The 19,073-nt window shown below is 46.1% G+C and overlaps 1 protein-coding gene across 3 annotated transcripts in view; it reads right to left on the bottom strand.

Moving 5' to 3' along the window:
* LOC144506342 (MAP7 domain-containing protein 2-like) overlaps nucleotides 1-19,073 on the bottom strand; it is a 93,726-nt gene that overhangs the window by 23,598 nt on the left and 51,055 nt on the right. For all 3 annotated transcript variants that reach the window (XM_078232316.1, XM_078232315.1, XM_078232317.1), the window contains 4 exons: nucleotides 17,569-17,855; nucleotides 15,501-15,639; nucleotides 13,243-13,423; nucleotides 3,285-3,389 (listed from right to left, as the gene is read on the bottom strand). In XM_078232316.1, the coding sequence (XP_078088442.1) occupies nucleotides 3,285-3,389; nucleotides 13,243-13,423; nucleotides 15,501-15,639; nucleotides 17,569-17,855 (712 nt within the window). The remainder of the gene's footprint in view (nucleotides 1-3,284; nucleotides 3,390-13,242; nucleotides 13,424-15,500; nucleotides 15,640-17,568; nucleotides 17,856-19,073) is intronic.

Here is a 19,073-nt window from a genome sequence, read left to right as displayed (position 1 = left end):
GGGAGCATAAGATGGGAACAGAAACTGTCAGGGAAAGGCACAAATGAAAAGTGGAGCTTGTTCAAGGAACAAATACTGCGTGTCCTTGATAGGCATGTCCCTGTCAGACAGGGAGGAAATGGCCGAGTGAGGGAACCATGGTTCGCAAAACAGGTTGAATGTCTTGTCAAGAGGAAAAAGGAAGCATATGTAAGGATGAGAAAACAAGGTTCAGTTGGGTCGCTTGAGGGTTACAAGGTAGCAAGGAATGAGCTAAAAAAAGGGCTTAGGAGAGCTAGGAGGGGGCATGAGAAGTCCTTGGCGGCTCGGATCAAGGAAAACCCCAAGGCTTTTTACTCTTGTGTGAGAAATAAAAGAATGACCAGGGTGAGGTTAGGGCCGGTCAAGGATAGTAGTGGGAACTTGTGCATGGAGTCAGAAGAGATAGGAGAGGTGATGAATGAATACTTTTCTTCAGTGTTCACCAAGGAGAGGGACCATGTTTTTGAGGATGAGAGTGTGATACAGGCTGATAGGCCGGAGGAGGGAGATGTTCTGAGGGAAGGTGTATTAGCAATTTTGAAAAACCTGAGGGTCGATAAGGCCCCTGGGCCAGATGGGATATATCCTAGGATTCTTTGGGAGGCAAGGGATGAGATTGCAGAGCCTTTGGCTTTGATCTTTGGGTCCTCACTGTCCACGGGGATAGTGCTAGAGGACTGGAGAGTGGCGAATGTTGTTCCTCTGTTCAAGAAAGGAAATAGGAATGACCCTGGTAATTATAGGCCGGTTAGTCTTACTTCGGTGGTCGGTAAGTTAATGGAAAAGGTCCTGAGGGATAGGATTTATGACCATTTGGAAATGTGCAGCTTAATCCGGGATAGTCAGCACGGATTCGTGAAGGGTAAGTCTTGCCTCATAAATTTGATTGAATTCTTTGAGGAGGTAACTAAGTGTGTAGATGAAGGTAGAGCAGTTGATGTCATATACATGGATTTTAGTAAGGCGTTTGATAAGGTTCCCCATGGTAGGCTCACGATGAAAGTAAGGAGATGTGGGATAGAGGGAAATTTGGCCGATTGGATAAGTAACTGGCTATCTCAAAGAAGTGGAGATGCCGGCGCTGGACTGGGGTAAACACAGTAAGAAGTTTAACAACACCAGGTTAAAGTCCAACAGGTTTATTTGGTAGCAAAAGCCACAAGCTTTCAGAGCCTTAAGCTCCTTCTTCAGGTGAGTGGGAATTCTGTTCACAAACAGGGCATATAAAGACACAAACTCAATTTACAGAATAATGGTTGGAATGCAAATACTTACAACTAATCAAGTCTTAAAGGTACAAACAATGTGAGTGGAGAGAGCATTAAGACAGGTTAAAGAGATGTGTATTGTCTCCAGACAGGACAGCCAGTGAAATTCTGCAAGTCCAGGCAAGCTGTGGGGATTACAGATAGTGTGACATGAACCCAATATCCCGGTTGAGGCCGTCCTCATGTGTGCAGAACTTGGCTATCAGTTTCTGCTCAGCAACTCTGCGCCGTCGTGTGTTGTGAAGGCCGTCTTGGAGAACGCTTACCCGAATATCAGAGGCCGAATGCCCGTGACCGCTGAAGTGCTCCCCAACAGGAAGAGAACAGTCTTGCCTGGTGATTGTTGAGCGGTATTCATTCATCCGCAGTCTGCGACAACGGATGAATGAATACCGCTCGACAATCACCAGGCAAGACTGTTCTCTTCCTGTTGGGGAGCACTTCAGCGGTCACGGGCATTCGGCCTCTGATATTCGGATAAGCGTTCTCCAAGGCGGCCTTCACAACACACGACGGCGCAGAGTTGCTGAGCAGAAACTGATAGCCAAGTTCTGCACACATGAGGACGGCCTCAACCGGGATATTGGGTTCATGTCACACTATCTGTAATCCCCACAGCTTGCCTGGACTTGCAGAATTTCACTGGCTGTCCTGTCTGGAGGCAATACACCTCTCTTTAACCTGTCTTAATGCTCTCTCCACTCACATTGTTTGTACCTTTAAGACTTGATTAGCTGTAAGTATTCGCATTCCAACCATTATTCTGTAAATTGAGTTTGTGTCTTTATATGCCCTGTTTGTGAACAGAATTCCCACTCACCTGAAGAAGGAGCTTAAGGCTCCGAAAGCTTGTGGCTTTTGCTACCAAATAAACCTGTTGAACTTTAACCTGGTGTTGTTAAACATCTTACTGTATGTCATAGAAGACAGAGGGTGGTGGTGGATGGAAAATTTTCAGACTGGAGACCAGTTACCAGCGGTGTACCACAGGGATCAGTGCTGGGTCCTCTGCTATTTGTGATTTTTATCAATGACTTGGAGGAGGGGGCTGAAGAGTGGGTCAGTACATTTGCTGATGACACCAAGATTGGTGGAGTAGTAGATGAGGTGGAGGGCTGTTGTAGGCTGCAAAGAGACATTGATAGGATGCAGAGCTGGGCCACAAAATGGCAGATGGAGTTTAACCCTGATAAGTGCAAGGTGATTCATTTTGGTAGGACAAATTTGAATGCGGATTACAGGGTCAACGGCAGGGTTCTGAGGAATGTGGAGGAACAGAGAGATCTTGGGGTTCATATCCGCAGATCTCTGAAGGTTGCCACTCAAGTGGATAGAGCCGTGAAGAAGGCCTAATGTGTTAGCGTTTATTAACAGGGGGTTTGAGTTTAAGTGTCGTGGGGTTATGCTGCAACTGTACAGGACCTTGGTGAGACCACATTTGGAATATTGTGTGCAGTTCTGGTCACCTCACTATAAAAGGATGTGGAAGCATTGGAGAGAGTGCAGAGGAGATTTACCAGGATGCTGCCTGGTTTGGAGGGTAGGTCTTATGAGGAAAGGTTGAGGGAGCTAGGACTTTTCTCTTTAGAGCGGAGGAGGATGAGAGGCGACTTAATAGAGGTTTACAAGATGATAAGGGGGATAGAGTGGACGTTCAGAGACTATTTCCTCGGGTGAATGTAGCTGTTACTAGGGGACATAACTATAAGGTTCATGGTGGGAGATATAGGAGGGATGTCCGAGGTAGGTTCTTTACTCAGAGAGTGGTTGGGGTCTGGAATGGACTGCCTGCTGTGATAGTGGAGTCGGACACTTTAGGAACTTTCAAGCGGTTATTGGATAGGCACATGGAGCACACCAGTGGGATAGCTTGATCTTGGTTTCGGACAAAGCTCGGCACAACATCGAGGGCCGAAGGGCCTGTACTGTGCTGTACTGTTCTATGTTCTAAACCTTGCCTCCCTGATGTGCGTCCGCCCGCCCGTCCATCCTAACCTTCTTCCTCTCCATCCGCTCCAGTTCAATCTGCTGAATGACCAGCTCCCGTTCCAGTCTCTGGCGTTCAGCCGCCTCACGAGCCTTGGCTTCAGCTTCTTCACGCTGAGCGGGAAGAAACACAGGACACAGCTGTAAAAAAACCTTGAAACTGAGCCAATTTCACCCTCACCCAAATACAGTTCTAATCACACAAATCACAGAAAGAAAATATTGTTCTTTAAGAAGCTGAGCTTGGCGCTGGGAAGATCCTATGGTGCAGTGGGTAGTGTTCTGAGCCGAAGCTCTGGATATAACTCCCACCCCAGGACTCGATGGCCAGGGAAGGTGTGTTCATAACTCGGCCAAACAGGTTGTAAATCAACAAAAAACAAAAACAAAGAACAAAGAACAGCGCAGCGCAGGAAAGGGGCCCTTCAGCCCACCAAGCCTGTGCTGACACACAACGCCTTTTTAAACTAAAGATCTTTTGCCTCTATGCAGTCTGTATCCCTTTATTCCCTGCCTATTCATATATCTGTCAAGATGGCTCTTAAACTTTGCTGTTGTATCTGTTTCTACCACCTCCTCTGGCAGCGCATTCCACGCACCCACCACCCTCTGTGTATAAAAATTGCCTCTCACATTTCCTTTAAACTTTCCCCCTTTTATCTAGTAATTGACATTTCTACTCTGGGGAAAAAGACTCCAACTATCCATTCTATCCATGCCTCTCATAATTTTGTAAACTTCTATCAGGTCGTCCCTCAGCCTCTGACATTCAAGTGAAAACAAACCAAGTTTGTCCAACCTCTCCTGATAGCTAATATCCTCCATACCAGGCATAATCCTGGTAAACCTCTCCAAAGCCTCCACATCCTTCTGATGGTGTGGCGACCAGAACCGAACGCAGTATTCCAAACATGGCCTAATTAATGTTCTATCTACAGCTGCACCATGATTTGCCAGTTTTTATACTCTATGCCCTGACCAATGAAGGCAAGCATGCCATATGCCTTCTCTACCACTTATCCACCTGTGTTGCCTCTTTCAGGGAATTGTGGACTTGTAGGCCTAGATCCCTCTATGTTAATGCTTCTAAGATTTCTGCCATTTACTGTACACACTTTTCTCTTGCATTAGACCTTCCAAAATGCATCACCTTGCATTTGTCCAGATTAAATTCCATCTGCCATTTCTCCGCCCAAGTCTCCAGCCTATCTATATCCTGCTATATCCTCCTCACTATCTGCAGCTCCCCAAATCTTTGTCTCATCTGCAAACTTACTAATCAGGCCACCTACATTCTCCTTCAGATCATTTATATATATTACAAACAATAGGAGTCCCAGCACTAATCCCTATGGAACACCACTGGTCACAGATCTCCAGTCAGAAAAACACCCTTCCACCTCTAATCTCTGTCTTCTATAACCAAGCCAGTTCTGTATCCATCTTACCAGTGTACTCTGGATCCCATGCAACTTCACCTTCTGTCTCATCCTGCTATGAGAGACTTTGTCAAAGGCCTTGCTAAAGTCCATACAGCCAACATCCACCACCCTGCCCTCATCAATCATCTTTGTCACTTCCTCAAAAAACTCAATCAAGTTTGTGAGACACGACCTCCCCTGCACAAAGCCATGTTGCCTATCACTAATCCTTCTGAGATGCCTGATGGCAAGCAGCAAGAAGGGAAGAGTTTCCTGGTCAGCCCTACTGCAGAAGGCGACATGGTGGCACAGTGGTTAACACTGCTGCCTCACAACGTCAGGGACCCAGGGCCGATTCTCACCTTGGATGACTGTGTGATATTTGCATGTTCTCCCCGTGTCTATGTATGTTTCCTCTGGGTGCTCTGGTTTCCTCCCACAAGGATGTGAAGGTTAGGTGTTTTGGTCATGCTAAATTGCCCCTTGGTGTCCAATGATGTGTAGGTTAGGTGGATTAACCATGGTAAATGCGCAGGTTTATGGGGATAGGACAGGAAGTAGGCCTAAGTAGAGTGCTCTTTCAGAGGGCTGCTGCAGACTCGATGGACCAAATGGCTTCCCCTTCTGCACTGTAGGAATTCTACGATTCTAAGGCAACGTCAAACCACTGCAGCACTTTGTCAAGTAGAATCATGGACCAATCCAATGGATTTCCATGGTCACCCTCTTATGATCATGGTGCCTGAAGAAAGAGAGTTCAACTCTAATCAGGACAATATATCAATCTAAACACCTTCAACATACAGAACGATGCTATCCAATTCTCAAAGCACTGTCCACCTTTAGTAACTATGAAAAGGTAATCCTGCAGTCAATAAGATTTACCTGGTTGGATCCAGGTTAGTATCCCATTCTCTGGAAATGATTCTGTAAACCTGACTATAGTCAACAAGCAAGATTCACCAGATCTGAAATGTGTCATTATGTTGACTGGGTAGATGCAGAGTAAAATTTCCCCAGGTTGGGGAATCTAGAACATGGGGATCACAGTCTCAGGATGTGGGACCAACCATTTAGCACTGGGATGAAGAGAAATTTCTTCACTCAAAGGATTATGAATCTTTAGAAATCTCTACCCCAGAGGGCTGGGGATGCTCCATTATTGACTCTACTTAAGACAAGATCAACAGATCTTTGGATACTGAGGAAATTAAGGAATATGTGGATAGTGTGGGAATGTGGAGTTTAGGTAGAAGATCAGCCATGACAGTACTGAATGTTGGAACAGGCTCAAATGGCCAAATGACCTACTTCTGCTTTTGTTGTTCTTCTGTATAAATATTTTTACAGAAAGGAGACTGGCTGAAGCAGCAAGTTAGAATTTTACATGGGTTTAACAGATTAAATTATGTGGACAGATTGCTTGAACATGGCTTCTATTCTGTTGAGTTTAGAAGTGATTTAATTGAGGTGTTTTGAATTTCTAACAGGGATTTGATCAGGTAGATAGAGATAGGCAGGGAGGGGGAATCAAGAACAAGAGGGTATCATTTTAAATGTACAGCCAGGCCATTTAGGAGTGAAATCGGGAAGAATATTTAATAACTTAGAAACCTAGAAAATAGGAGCAGGAGTAGACCATTCTGCCCTTTGAGCCTGTTCTGTCATTCATTATGATCATAGCTGATCATCCAACTCAATAGCCTGATCCCACCTACCTCCCCATATCCTTTGATCCCCTTCAACTCAAGTGTTATATCTAACTGCTTCTTGAAAACTTTCAATGTTTTGGCCTCAAATGCTTTCTGTGGTAGAGAATTCCACAGCCTGACCACTCTCTGGGTGAAATAATTTCTCCTGATCTCAGTCCTAAAGGTTTACCTCATATCCTCAGACCATAACCCCTGGTTCTGGACTCCTCTACCATTGAGAACTGCCTTCCTGCATCTACCCTGTCGAGCTCTGTTAAAATCTTGTAAGTTTCTATGAGATTTCTATGAGTTTCTATGGGCGGCACGGTAGCACAGTGGTTAGCACTGCTGCTTCACAGCTCCAGGGACCTGGGTTCGATTCCCGGCTTGGGTCACTGTCTGTGTGGAGTTTGCACATTCTCCTCGTGTCTGCGTGGGTTTCCTCCGGGTGCTCCGGTTTCCTCCCACAGTCCAAAGATGTGCGGGTTAGGTTGATTGGTCATGCTAAAAATTGCCCCTTAGAGTCCTGAGATGCGTAGATTAGAAGGATTAGCGGGTAAAATATGTAGGGATATGGGGGTAGGGCCTGGGTGGGATTGTGGACGGTGCAGACTCGATGGGCCAAATGGCCTCCTTCTGCGCTGTAGGGTTTCTATGATGATTCTATGATGATTCTAGATCCGTCTCATTCTGAACTAGGCTTCTATTCTGTTGAGTTTAGAAGATTAAAAAGGGATTTAATTGAGGTGTTTAGAATTTCTAACAGAAATTAAATTTCTAATTGGGGCAGCATGGTAGCACAGTGGTTAGCACTGCTGCCTCACAACGCCAGGGACCCGGGTTCGATTCCTGACTTGGGTCACTGTCTGTGTGGAGTTTGCACATTCTCCCCGCGTCTGCGTGGGTTTCCTCCAGGTGCTCCGGTTTCTTCTCAGTCCAAAGATGTGTGGGTTAGGTTGATTCTCCATGCTAAATTGATCCTAGAGTCAGGGGGATTAGCGGGATAAATACGTGGGGTTACGGGAATAGGGCTGGGTGGGATTGTGGTTGGTGCAGACTTGATGGGCCGAATGGCCTCCTTCTGCACTGTAGGGTTTCTATGATTCTTCTGAACTCCAGCGAATATAATCCTATTCAATCTCTCCTCATATGTCAGACCCACCATCCCAGGAATCAGTCTGGTAAACCTTACTCCGCTCCCTCTGTAGCAAGAACATCCTTCCTCAGATGAGGAGACCAAAAATGCTTACAATACTCCAGGTGTGGTCTCATCAAAGTCCTATATAAATGCAGCAAGACATCCCTGCTCCTGTACTCAAATCCTCTCACTATGAAGGCCAATTTAACATTTGCCTTTTTTTACTGCCTGCTGCACCCGATGTTTACCTTCAGTGACTGGTGTACAAGGATACCCAGGTCTCATTGCATATTCCTCTCTCCTAATAAATGGCCATTCAGCTCGTAATCTTCGAGTACACCGTCAATGACTGGTGCACGAATACACCCAGGTTTTGTTGCACACTCTCCTGTTATTTGTAGCCATCCATTTAATAACAAGATGAAATGTCTGAATAAGGATTACTGTGCATGTCTGTGAATGTGCAGAGTGTGGGAAATAAGGCTGATGAGTTGCAGACACAGATAGCCACATGGGAGTACGATGTTGTGGTGAAAACGGAGACCTGGTTCAAAAACGGACAGAACTGGGTATTAAATATTCCTGGATATCAAAGATGTTCAGGAAAGATAGGGAAGGAAAGAAAGAAGGAGGGGTTGGAGTATTGATTAAGGAGAACATTGCAGTACTGAAGAGGGATTATGTCCCCAGAGGTCAAGGGCAGAATCTATTTAGCTCGAGCTAAGAAACAATAGCAAAACCATTCCATTGCCTGGTGTAGTCAATGGGCCACCAATTTGTGGGAAAGATTTTAGGAATAAATTTGCAAGTAAATTACAGAGCAATGCTGGAATTATCAAGTAGTTATAATCAGGAACTTTAATTTCCCAAATAAAGATTGGGATAGTATTCACGTAAAAGACAGAGCGGGAAAAGAGTTTCTCAAGTTTGTTCAGAATATTCTGCAGCAGGATGAGGAAGGAGACACTGCTAGACCTGGTTCCTGGGAATGAGGTGTTCCAAATGGATCAAGTGTCTGTTGGAGAAGATTTAGGGAACAGTGATCATTGTCTCATGAGGATTAGATTGGATATGGAAAAAGACAAGGAACAATCCAGAATGCAAAGAATTAACTGGGGGAGGACCAACTTGACAAGCAAAACTCAAATGGAGTAATAGACTGTCTTTAAAGAGGAGACAGTTCAGGAGGAGACAGTTCAAGAGGAGATAGTTCAGGTTGAGTTCCATGAGGGGAACATTTGTTGACACCTTTCCATCTGCAAACCTCAGATTTATGGTGAGGTCAGATGAGATCATCTGCATTTCATCTGATGGCGGAACAAGTAATTCTAGAGAAACAAAATCTGCTAAAGTACCACACATGGAGTTGTCTCTTGATGGTGGTGTGGGATGAACTCTGCTGGCGTCTTGTTTGCGGGACTGCTTCATCGGTGACTTTGTCTATCCAGGTGATACCACAGATGCTTCATAGACACTGGAGGAGGAAGCTAATGAGCCTTTTCTCTTGATAGGTGTGAGCTGTCCAGGCTCCACTGCCATACAGCAACATGCCGAAGATACTGGCCTTGTAAGTTAAACACCATTGTTCTGTTGGTCAGTTTGGTGGTTTTTCCATACCTATTTTGTTAGTTGGCCAAAGTTGGTGGCTCCCTTCCCAATGGATACGCTCAGCTCTTTGTCAAGAGATAGGCTGTGTGTCACCCCAGATCCAAGGTCACAGAATTTGGCGGCTGCTTCCGGGGATGTGTGACCAGCTCCAAAGGCTCACAGATCATCTATCCTATACCCATTATCATATCCCCCCTCACCATCAGCGTCAATAAAACTGCAGTTATGTGAGAAGCTGTTTTGCCTCCATCTCGGAGAAGGAAAGGGAGGACAAACAAATGCAGAGTTCCCTGGATGATGAAAGAGATAGAGAGAACAATAAGTGGGGTGCCAAAGGATTCGGTCCTTGAGCCCCAGCTATTTCCAGTCGATATTAACGACTTGGATACAGGGATAGAAGACTCTATAGCCAGATTTGCAGATGACACAAAAATAGGCGGACAGTAAGTTGCAATGAGGAAATAAGAATCTTATAAATGGATATAGAGAAGTTAGGAGAGTGGACCAAAAGATGGCAGATGGAGTTTAACGTGGATAAGTGTGAGATCACGTATTTTGGTTGGAAAAATGGGAAGGCCATTTATTATCTAACTGGGGAGAGACTTCAGGGTGCTCCGGTGCAGAGGGATCTGGGTGTCCTCGTTCATGAGTCACAGAAAACTAGCATGCAGGTACAGCAGATAATAAAGAATGTGAATGGAATGTTGGCATTTATGGCTAAAGGAATAGAATATAAAGGTAAGGAAGTATTGTTGCAACTATACAAGGCATTGGTGAGATCGCACCTGGACTATTGTGCACAGTTTTGGTCCCCTTATTTGAGGAAAAATATAGTGGCACTGGAGGCAGTTCAGAGGAGGTTCACTAGTTTGATTCCAGAGATGGGGTGGCACAGTGATTAGCGCTGCTGCCTCACAGCACCAGGGACCCAGGTTCAATTCCAGCCTCGGGTGACTGTCTGTGTGGAGTTTGCACATTCTCCCCGTGTCTGCGTGGGTTTCCTCCGGGTGCTCTGGTTTCCTCCCACAGTCCAAAGATATGTGGGTTAGGTGCATTGGCCATGCTAAATTACCCCTAGTGTCAGGGGGACTAGCAGGGTAAATGTGTGGGGTTGCGGGAATAGGGCCTGGGTGGGACTGTGGTCGGTGCAGAGCCAATGGGCTAAATGGCCTCCTTCTGCACTGGAGGATTCTATGAAGATGAGGGATTTGTCGTATGAAGAGAGATTGAACAGTTTAGGCCTATACTCTCTGGAATTTAGAAGAATGAGGGGAGATCAAATTGAGGTAAGATGATAAAAGGTATGAATAAAGTAGACGTGGAGCGGATGCTTCCTCTTGTGGGGCATTCTAGGACGAGAGGTCATAGTCTTAGGATAGGGGTAGCAAATTTAAAATAGAGCTGAGGAGAAACTACTTCTCTCAAAGGGGTGTGAATCTGTGGAATTCACTACCCCAGAGTGCGGTGGATGCTGGGACAGTGAGTAAATTTAAGGAGTTGGACAGATTTTTAATTGGCAATGAGTTGAAGGCTTATGGGGAGAAGGCAGGAAAATGGGGATGAGGAGCATATCAGCCGTGATCGAATGGCGGAGCGGACTCAATGGGCCGAATGGCCTAATTCTGCTCCTATATTTTATGAACTTATGAAGTAGAAAAAGCACACAGATGACATTTGTCAGGTGGATAATACAATTGAGAACCTAGCTGAATGTAAGACCATAAGAAATAGGAACAGCAGTAGGCCATTCAGCCCTTGAGCCTGCTCCACCATTTAATAAGATCATGACTGATCTAACACTCATTTAATCCACTTTCGTGCCTTCACTTCGTAACCCTTAATTCACCTACCGATTAAAAACCTATTGATCTCAGCCTTGAAAATGTTCAAGAACTCAGCCTTCACAGCCTCCTGGGGTAAGAATTTTAAAGAGAATTTAGAAACATAGAAACATAGAAACCCTACAGTGCAGAAGGAGGCCATTCGGCCCATCGAGTCTGCACCAACCACAATCCCACCCAGGCCCTACCCCCACATATTTTACCCGCTAATCCCTCTAACCTACGCATCCCAGGACTCTAAGGGACAATTTTTAACCTGGCCAATCATCCTAACCCGCACATCTTTGGACTGTGGGAGGAAACCGGAGCACCCGGAGGAAACCCACGCAGACACGAGGAGAATGTGCAAACTCCACACAGACAGTGACCCGAGCCGGGAATCGAACCCGGGACCCTGGAGCTGTGAAGCAGCAGTGCTAACCACTGTGCTACCGTGCCGCCCTAATTTGAGAGAAGAAATTCTTCCTCAAATCTGTCTTAAATGAGCACCTCCTTATTCTGCGACTATGTCCTCTGGTCCTACACTCTGGCATGGTGGCACAGTGGTTAGCACTGCTGTCTCACAGCGTAAGGAAGCTGGGTTCAATTCCGGCCTTGGGTGACTGCCTGTGCAGAGTTTGCACGTTCTCCCCGTATCTATGTGTGTCTTCTCCCACAGGCCTAGGATGTGTAGGTTCGGTGGATTGACCATGCTAAATTGCCCCTTAGGGAGATTAACGGGGGGGGGGCTATAGGAATAGGGCCTGGGTGGGATTGTTGTTGGTTCAGGTTCGAGGGGCCGAACACCTCTTCCCGCACTGTAGGGATTCAATGATTGGAAACATCCTCCCAACATTTACCCTATCTCTAAGAATCTTATTTTTCAATCATATCACTTCTCATTCTTCTGAACTCCAGGGAGTACAGACTCAACCTGTTTAATCTTTCCTCATATAGCAGTCTCTCCATACCTGGGATCATCCGAGTAAACCTCCTCTGTACTGCCTCCAACGATAATATAGAGTATGGAAAGTTCACAGGGAAAGTGAAATAAGAGAGGCAAAGAGAGATGAAAAGAGACTGGCAGATAAAACAGAAGGGAATCCAAAAGTCTTCCACAGGCTTAACTAGTCAAAGGCGAGTAAAATTCGGACTAAAAGGGATTCACACATGGAGGCAAGGGGCAGGGCTGAGGTACTAAATTAATACTTTGCATCTATCTTTACCAAGGAAGATGATGCTGCCCAGGTCGTGGTGAAAGAGGAGGTATTTGAGACACAATGAGTTAAAAATTGATAAAGACGATGTATTAGAGAGGCTGCCTGTACTTAAATCTTCAGGACTGGACGAAATGTATCCTTTGGACACATCTGAAGGAAATAAGAGTGGAAATTGTGGGATGGTATTGACCATAATTTTTCAGTCTTCCATAGAGAATTGCAAATATTCCAGCTTTGTTTAAAAAAAGGTGTTAGGATAAACTCAGCAATTGCAGGCCAGTCAGTTTAACCTCAATGATGGGGAAGTTTTTAGAAAGAATGATTTTGGATAAAATATTTGGGGCATGTGTGAGTTAATTAAGGAAAACCACCATGGATTTTTAAAGGACAGATTGTATTTAACTAACTTGCTGGAGTTGATGAGGTAACGGAACAAGTCGGGATTCTACGACAATGGAGCTTTTACTGATATCAAACTCTGATAAGATTTTAGGTTCAACTCCCTGGGTTATTCTTCCTCAAAATTACATGTTCCAAACCTCAAAATTCATAGGTTACATCCCACTGATTATGAGATAAGTGTACTGCAAGATGAAAGTGCTCACCTAACCTTTACCAGGATTAATGCAGCAGAGGAGTTGGTGGCAAGGTGGTATTGACACTGGACTAGCACTCCAGAGACCCACGGTAATACTCTGGGAAGCCTGGGTTCGAATCCCACCAAGGCAGATAGTGACATTCAGTAAAAATTGGGAATTGAAAGTCCATTGTTGTAAAAACCCATCTATTTCACCAATGTCCTTTAGGGAAGGAAATCTGCTGTCTTTGCCTGGTCTTGTGACTCCAGATCCACAACAATGTGGTTGACTCTTCACTGCCCTCTGAAATGGCCTGGCAAGCCACTCAGTTCAAGGGCAATTAGGGATGGGTAACACATGCTGGCCCAGCCAGCAAAGCCCACATCCCGTAAATGAATTTGTAAAAAACACAATTTTTCCATTATGATAACAGAACCTTAGGAAGGACGACACACATACATGTCGAAGAAACATCACTTCACACCACCAACCTGCTGTTCCAGTCTAGCCAAGAGTTCTTTCTCCTGCTGTTCTTTGAAGATTCTTTCCTCCTCTGCCTTCCTCTGGCGTTCCAACTCCTGCTGTCTTCGCTCTTCTTCAAGCCTGCGAGCCTCTTCTTCGCGACGCGCTTTCTCCTCAGCTTCCTTTCTTTGTAACTCCTCCTTCAGTTTCCTTCAACAAGTCAAGCAGATATACTCAAGAGCCATCATTAGCACTTTCCCTCTCAGCACTGAGTTCAAGGTACAAACAAATGCCTCCAGCCATGGACGCCCTTGTCAGGTGATAAAGGTGTGGCCAGAGTGCCGGAGGCCACACTACCTGACAAAAACAGTCAACGACCTTGGGCAGACAAGCCACTAGGGAGGGGAGAGGAGGGGATCCTCATTGGAGAAAACACCTTTAGAAAGTGAACACAGTAACTCTGGAGTTATCCTACTGTATCCGCAATCTGCTTAAGCTGCTAATGGAATGTGTGTGGACAATCGCAAATGCAACACCAGGGTTCAAATCCCAGGGTGGCATGGAGTCTTTTGGTTTTGATCTGCTTTTCTGAGGAAGGATGTTCTTGCTCTCGAGGGAGTGTAGCTAAGGTTTACCAGGCTGATTCCAGGGATGGCGGGACTGATGTATGAGGAGAGGTTGACTAGGTTAGGATTATTTTTGCTGGAGTTCAGACGAATGAGGGGGGATCTCATAGAGACTTATAAAATTCTAACAGGTCTAGATAGGGTAGATAGAGGGAAGATGTTTCTAATGGTGGAGGAGTCCAGAACCAGGGTCACAGTCTGAGGATTCAGGGTAGACCATTTAGGATGGAGTTGAGGAGACATTTCTTCACCCAAAGAGTGGTGAGCCTGTGGAATTCATTACCACAGGAAGTAGTTGATGCTCGAAGGGCCGAATGGCCTCCACCTGATCCTGTGTTTCTATGAGTCACAGTCACAGGAAGTCAAATGACGGTGTGTAAGCAGGATTTTCACAGTAACTTCATTGCAGTGTTAATGTAAGCCTACTTGTGACACTAATAAATAAACTATAAAACTTAAGCTTTCGTCACTCATTGTTTCAAACTTGGTTTGAGGAAAATAATGCCCGTTGTGAAATATTTATCAGTTAATTGAATTGAGAAATTTCCGATTGTTCTGCTCTTTATTTTGTTTCAAGTCTGCGTTGTTGGACAGAAATGGAGAGCAGTATTCTGGGGATCACATGGGAATCCTGACCCCACACTGTCAGGAGCAGAGGGGGGATGAGCGCGAGGGAGGGGGGATGAGAGCGAGGGAGGGGTGAAAAAGAGGGGGGGTGTAAGAGAGAGGGGGGGGGCTGTGACGGGGAGGGCTGTGAGAGAAGGGGGGGTGCCATGAGAGAGGGGGGGCTGTGAGAGAGGGGGAGCTGTGAGAGAGGGGGGAGCTGAGAGAGAGGGGGGGGGCTGTGAGAGAGGGGGGAGCTGTGAGAGAGGGGGGGGCTGTGAGAGAGGGGGGGGCTGTGAGAGAGGGGGGGGCTGTGAGAGAGGGGGGAGCTGAGAGAGAGGGGGGAGCTGTGAGAGGGGGGGGCTGTGAGAGAGGGGGGGGCTGTGAGAGAGGGGGTGCCATGAGAGAGGGGGAGCTGTGAGAGAGGGGGAGCTGTGAGAGAGGGGGAGCTGTGAGAGAGGGGGAGCTGTGAGAGAGGGGGAGCTGTGAGAGAGGGGGGGGCTGTGAGAGAGGGGGGGGGCTGTGAGAGAGGGGGGGGGCTGTGAGGGGGGGGGGCTGTGAGAGAGGGGGGGGCTGTGAGAGAGGGGGGGGCTGTGAGAGAGGGGGGGGGTGCCGTGAGAGAGGGGGGGCGGTGACGGGGAGGGCTGTGAGAGAGGGGGGCGGGCTGTGAGAGAGGGGGGGCTGTGAGAGAGGGGGGGGTGCCGTGAGAGAGGGGGGGCGGTGACGGGGAGGGCTGTGAGAGAGGGGGGGCTGTGACGGGGAGGGCTGTGAGAGAGAGGGGGGGGGCTGTGAGAGAGGGGTGGGGGGCTGTGAGAGAGGGGTGGGGGGCTGTGAGAGAGATGTGGAGAGAGAGAGGGGGAGAGGGAAAGCACCTGGGGCCATTTTACTGTATTACTCCCGGAAATATAAATATTGTTAAAAACCGAGAGCAAAGAAACAGGATAGAGTGGATAAATCCACTCGCTGGAGATTGCAGATCGGGAGGAGCGAAGCCATGGAAGGATTTGAAAAGATGGATGAGAACTTTGAAATCTGAGTTTTTAAATGCAGAACATTACCTTTCGGCTTCCTCCTGTTCCAGCCTCTCCTTCTCCTCAATCTCCTTCTGCAGACGTGCAAGTCTTCGTCTTTCTGCTAGAAGTTTTGCTGCTTCCTCTGGGTTAGTTGTTCCTGCCATTGTCTTAGTGCTGGATGTGTCTGATAGAGAAATGTGGAGAGGTGTGTCGGTCAGAGTAGCAGCATGTACACACACAGACACATGTGCTCACGCACGCGCACATCTGCACACATGCACGCACATATGCACACACACACACATTCAGACACATATACACACACGCACACACAAATGCAGACATATGTGTGTGTATGCATGTACACAAATACACACATGCACAGACACACGTGCATGCACGCATGCGCACATATGCAGACATGCACACAAATCCACACACATATACATGCACGGACACATATGTGCATACATGCAGATGTACACACATGCATACACAGAAGCACAGGTGCACACAAACACACGTGTGCATGCATGCGCACACATGCACACAGAAATACACATCCATACACACACACGCATGCATGAATGCATGCAGGCACACACATGCCGATGCACTCACACATACACACACACAAACGCACAGATTCCCATTCCTTAATGCCCTCCATTTGAGAAGGCATTTAAGAGTCAGTTTAAGAGTGGGTTTCCTCCGGGTGCTCCAGTTTCCTCCCACAGTCTGAAAGACGTGCTGGTTCCGTACACTGGCCATGCTAATTCCCGAACTGACACCGGAGTGTGGTGACTGGGGGATTTTCACAGTAATTTCATTGCAGTGTTAACATAACAATGTTAACTTGTGACAGTAATAAATAAACTTAAACGTATGTAGATCAGACCAGACAAATTTCTTTCCACAAGTGAACCAGATGGGCTTTTACGACAATCGACAATGATTTCAGGGTCATCATTAGATTTTCATGGAATTCAAATTTCACCATCTGTCATGGTGTGAATCAAATCCAGATCCACAGAGCATTACCTTGGGTCTCTGGATTGCTTGTCCAGCGACAATACCACTACACCAGCGCTTGCTTCCCCTCTATGCCATCTGAAAATATTTTACTTCTGAAATGAAAAGCTTTGATCAACTCTACCAGTTTCAGCCATGGAATCCTCCAAATTCCCTGAGCTCCTTCAGTTCCAGCCTCTTCCCTTTCTCTGGTTCCCATTTGCACCACCATTGATGGCCGTGCCTTCAGCTGCTTAGGCCCCAAGCTCTGGAATTCCCTCCCTAACCTTCTCCACCTCTCTACCTCACTTACTCCTTAAAACCAAACTCACTGATTGAGCTGGGTGGCACGGTGGCACAGTGATTAACACTGCTGCCTCACAGTGCCAGGGACCCGGGTTCGACTCCCAGCTTGGGTCACTGTCTGTGTGGAGTTAGCATGTTCTCCCCATGTCTGTGTGGGTTTCCTCCAGGTGCTCCGGTTTCCTACCACAGTCTGAAAGACATGCTGGTTAGGTGCATTGACCCAAACAGGCGCCAGAGTGCAGCGACGAAGGGAATTTCACAGTAACTTCATTGCAGTGTTAATGTAAGCCTTACTTGTGACTAATAAATAAACTTAACTTTTACTTTGCTTTAGCTATTATCTGTGTACGTGGCCTGTGTCATAGAAATCATAGAAATCATAGAAACCCTACAGTGCAGAAGGAGGCCATTCGGCCCATCGAGTCTGCACCGACCACAATCCCACCCAGGCCCTACCCCCACATATTTACCCACTAATCCCTCTAACCTACGCATCTCAGGGGCAATTTTAACCTGGCCAATCAACCTAACCCGCACATCTTTGGACTGTGGGAGGAAACCGGAGCACCCGGAGGAAACCCACGCAGACACGAGGAGAATGTGCAACCTCCACACAGACAGTGACCCGAGCCGGGAATCGAACCCGGGACCCTGGAGCTGTGAAGCAGCAGTGTTAACCACTGTGTTACCGTGCCGCCCAAGTGTGTCAAGTTTGTGTTTGACAATGTTCTTGCTCCGGGATCGTTTACTACATTAAGGGTGCTATACAAATGCAAGTGGTTTTTGTTGTAATCACCTTCACCAACAACTGTTTTCTTTCTTTCATGTTCTTTGACCGGGGTTGTCACTGGAGTCTCCCGCTCTGCTACCTCTGGTGATTTAATGTCACCTCCTGCAGCCTCCTCCGATTTCTGCCGTGCCAGCTCCCCCTGCTCTTTGCTCTTTTTTTTACTTCCTGCACTTCCTGCGATGTTATTAGAAGATGGTCGTCTTCTCATGGGGGAGGACTTGCTGCTGGAAGTGGGAGATGTTGGGAATTCTTTGCCTGAGCTGGGAGAACGGGTTCGAATCTTTGAACTGGCCCTGAAGAACAATAAGCAAAAAGTCCACACAGCTATTAAATCTTTAAACATACTGAATATATTTTTGACAAACTGTTCTAGCCTTACTATTTTACTCAGTCTATTAAATATTTTACAAACTGTAAAATTTAGCACGTAATTTTCAGTTCTGTATGAGGAGTCTACATCTTCAGAAGTTATGTTGTTTTTGAAAAATTGGAAGGACATTAAATTATTTTGGACACGCACCCCTCCTGAGTTTTATTTTAAAGGCTACACGTTCACTGCTTTCACTGTAAGCTGCTTTTTTTCAAGAAATCACATGACTTCAGCTATATGACCAGCAAGACACCTGGTGGGATAAGAGTTATTTTGTTTACTTGAGTTAACATCAAAAAAACTGCTGTTGTCTGGCCTTAGGCTCCTGCTGATTTGCTGAAAACACTTGGCCTGGGAGAAGTTCTGTCTGAACACTTTATTTTAACCTCAGTGTGTTTCTTGGGAACAAAGAATGAAAGAAAGACGACTGCTTCCCATATTGCCTGCAGGGCAGAGTGGAGTGTTCCCCTTCAGCCAGAATATTCTCAGCATAAGTTGTCTGTATAGAAAACCAACAAAGATGCAACAAGTGAGAGTTAACAAGACACCAAAGATCAATCTGAAAGAACTTCCAGATAACTGCTGTAACCAGCACTCTGTCAGATCAACCGTGTCAAGACCTTTTCAAACTTTATCCTTTTTATAATGTCCCCTTATGCCAATCTCTGCTGAGATCTTATTTGTATGCATGAAAGCTATATTAAGATTTTATTTTCATCTTCACGTGGTTCCTGAGCTGTCCCCATGGTAGATTATTATACAATTGAATTCTATTTCAAGTCTGAAAGAAACATACTCCAATCACAGACAAGCTTAAGCTTTAAAAAAAGTCAACTACATAGGTATGAGAGGACAACTGGCCATGGTCAATTAGAGAAATAGACTAAAGCTATAAATAAATAGTGGGAGACATTTAAAGAAGAATTCAAAATGTTGAATAAAAATACATCCCACTGAAGAATAAGAACTCAGCAAAAAAGACCCATCCATATCTCACTCAGGAAGTTAAGGATAGTATTAGATTAAAAGAATAGGCTTATAATGTTGCAAAGAATTGTAGCAAGTCTGAGGATTGGGTATGTTCTAGAAACCAAAGGGTCACCAAAACGTTGATAACAGAATGAGAGCAAACCAGCCAGGA

The sequence above is a fragment of the Mustelus asterias genome, chromosome 17 (assembly GCF_964213995.1).
Source record: "Mustelus asterias chromosome 17, sMusAst1.hap1.1, whole genome shotgun sequence".
Classification (NCBI taxonomy): domain Eukaryota; kingdom Metazoa; phylum Chordata; class Chondrichthyes; order Carcharhiniformes; family Triakidae; genus Mustelus; species Mustelus asterias.
The sequence above is the reverse complement of the archived record's forward strand: the minus strand, read 5'-3'. Positions and strand labels throughout refer to the sequence as shown.